The sequence below is a fragment of the Rhincodon typus genome, chromosome 46 (genome assembly GCF_021869965.1).
Source record: "Rhincodon typus isolate 14 chromosome 46, sRhiTyp1.1, whole genome shotgun sequence".
NCBI lineage: Eukaryota > Metazoa > Chordata > Chondrichthyes > Orectolobiformes > Rhincodontidae > Rhincodon > Rhincodon typus.
The window spans coordinates 8,450,443-8,453,176 of record NC_063377.1 but is presented as its reverse complement, the minus strand read 5'-3'; the positions used below and the strand labels follow the sequence as shown (position 1 = coordinate 8,453,176).

General features: G+C 49.5%; 1 protein-coding gene across 1 annotated transcript in view; it reads right to left on the bottom strand.

Annotated features, from left to right (window-relative positions):
* The window catches only part of mettl25b (methyltransferase like 25B), an 8,068-nt gene extending 5,887 nt beyond the window's left edge, over positions 1 to 2,181 (bottom strand). Inside the window, exons 1-3 of the mRNA XM_048620305.1 lie at positions 1,850 to 2,181; positions 549 to 824; positions 239 to 320 (exon numbers count right to left, since the gene is read on the bottom strand). Coding sequence (XP_048476262.1) covers positions 239 to 320; positions 549 to 824; positions 1,850 to 2,031 — 540 coding nt within the window. The 5' untranslated portion in view covers positions 2,032 to 2,181. The remainder of the gene's footprint in view (positions 1 to 238; positions 321 to 548; positions 825 to 1,849) is intronic.
* Between the last annotated feature and the right edge of the window lie 553 nt (positions 2,182 to 2,734).

Sequence of the window (2,734 nt, the reverse complement as noted above, 5' to 3'; positions counted from 1 at the left end):
AGTCCACTATGTCTGCACCGGTCTTTTGACACTCGTCCCACTTTCCAACACTCGGCCCGTGACCTTGAACGTTTTGACCTTTACAGTGCTCATGCCTTCTTAAAGGTTGTGGGTTTTCGTCCTGTTATTGCCCTCCCAGGCACCACATCCCAGACCCCCACCACCCTCTGGGTGAAAAATGCCTTCCTCAAATCCCCTCTGAACCTCCCGCCCTTCACCCTAAAATTATGTCACCCACGCTATTGACCATTCGACTGAGGGGAACGGCTGCTTCCAATTCACACTGTCCATACCCCTCATAGTTTATCAGGTACTCCACTCTATGCACTAAAGGAAACAAGCTGAGCTTATGCAGCCTCCCTTTGTCACTAAACTTCTCCCTCCCGGGCAACAATCTCCTCTGCACCCCCTGTGTAATCACATCTTTCCTATAGCACGGAGACCGGAATTGTGGCCTTACCGATGCAGGTCAACACTGCGGACAATTCCCAATTCCCCCCTCCCACCCCTCAGCGTCACAGCCCCTCTTGCCAACAATCAGGTATCACCTTCCTCCCTCCCCTCCATCCCCAGGCAAAGACCAGTCGCAACCACTCACCGCACCCAGCCTCCGGATCTCATGCTGCTTCTTCGGCTTAACATGCTTCCGGAAATGGTGGCTCAACCTCGAGCTCTCGCTCCCGTTGGCCTGAAATTCCTCTGGCCCCTGGCCCAACCCTGTGGGAGGGGGGAATGAGTCACCACCCCAGGGTTGGCGGGAGAAGGACAGCGCGTGAGCGGATGCCCGGAACGCCAACAGAGAGAGTGGCCACACCGACTCGCGCCTGGGAGAGACAGACAGACAACATGGAGAGAGGAAAGAGAAAGGGTTGATGGTTTTCCGCCTCAATTTCCCCATGTTCCTGCAGGCACTTGAGATTTTTCAGGTCCCACATACCTCATCCGATTCACTAAAACAGGAGGCGTTTTGTAAACAACATAAACAAGTTTTGACGCTGCAGCACACAGTATACAGAGTCTGTTCAAACAGCGCCCAGTCTCCAGGGTCTGTTCAAACAGCGCCCGGTCTCCAGGGTCTGTTCAAACAGCGCCCGGTCTATAGATTCTATTTAAACAGCGCCCGGTGATTAAAGTTTTCAAGAAGATTTGTAGCTCTGGTTGTGGATGAGGTTGTAGACGTGCTCGCCAAGCCGGTGGGTTTGGTTGCAAATGTTTTGCCGTCCTGCTAGGCAACACCAACAGAACACCGACGCTTCACCGGAGGCGCACTGACGATTTTACCCTTGATGACTTATCCATTTCTTACAAGAGGATTGGTCCTTTGTTGTCAAAACCATCAGATTTAAATTTAATTGGTTTTAGGTATCTAAGGGCCTGGTTCAAATAGACTGGCTAAATTCAAAAACTTGTTGTCTTGGTAAAAACTGTTGCTTGGCCGGCTAACTATACAACCTTTTGATGCAAAGGTTTCAATTTGGGCACTCTCTGTGTACCTGCAAACTTTCTATCTGCTGCTCACAGACATCCTTTTTAAATCTCCAAACGTAGAAAAAACACATCTCCTTTTAAAGGGACCATGCAATGCTCCCCTGCCCCCTAGCATTTTACAAACACCAAATTCTAACTTCTCGCCTCCCAATCCACAAGTCCTCTACCCAACTTCACAACAGTCTACAGTCTATTTAAACAGTGGCCCGGTCTACAGTTTATTTAAACTGTACACTGCAGAAAATAGATTTTGTTCCTTTGAAGTCTGTTGTGACTACCTTGAACTACTTTGTAACCTTATGGCACTATATGACTGCAAGCCATTCTCGCCTTGGCCTCAGTCTCAGAGACCATTCCTTACCCAACACAAGGTCCTCGTTCCAGCAGCAATGTCGAAAGCTGTGGGGCAGTCAGCTTGGACAGAGTCGCCCTCCATGAACGTGGCACTTTCTCCCATAGGTTTTCACTGAAAAACTCCTGAGAAACGGGACGGGCGAGAAAGGGAAACAGAAATTGAAAATATGTAGTCTGCGCGGCACCCATCAGGGTCAACGTGCCAAGCAATCAGCACCGTGTCCGACGCTGTATAAATTGTTGTTCCCACTTAAATTTGGCACTCTTGCTTCTATCCTGAATGCTTTGACCTCATTATCTCCTTACTTTTGCATTACAGCAATACAGTTGCAGAGAGTGAAACACAGGGGAGTGAGGACAGAAATTAAATAAATACTTGTATTCGATGTTCTTGGGTGGAGTGTGTTACCTGGATACAAGCGAGAGCCCCCACCTTTATCCTGGTAAATCTCCCTCCGCGCCCTCTCCAGCGCGATTACATCCCTCCTTTAATGCAGATTCCAGAACGCTGCACACAATACTCTAACCAAGGTTATCTACAGTTCCCTCGTGATCTAATATCCACCAGTGAGGCCCCTCAAGGTTCAATATCTGCCCTATGAAGTCCTGCGAGTTTCGGTGTCCACCCATGAGGCCTCTCATGGTTCAATATCCACCCCCATGAGGCCTCTCATGGTTCAATATCCACCCCCATGAGGCCCCTCATGGTTAAATATCCAACCCCGTGACACCCCTATTGATTCAATTTCCAAACCACTGAGGCCCCTATTGGTTCAATATCCACCCCCATGAGGCCCCTCATGGTTCAATATCCAACCCCATGAGGCCCCTCATGGTTCAATATCCAACCCCATGAGGCCCCTCATGGTTCAATATCCACCCCCATGAGGCC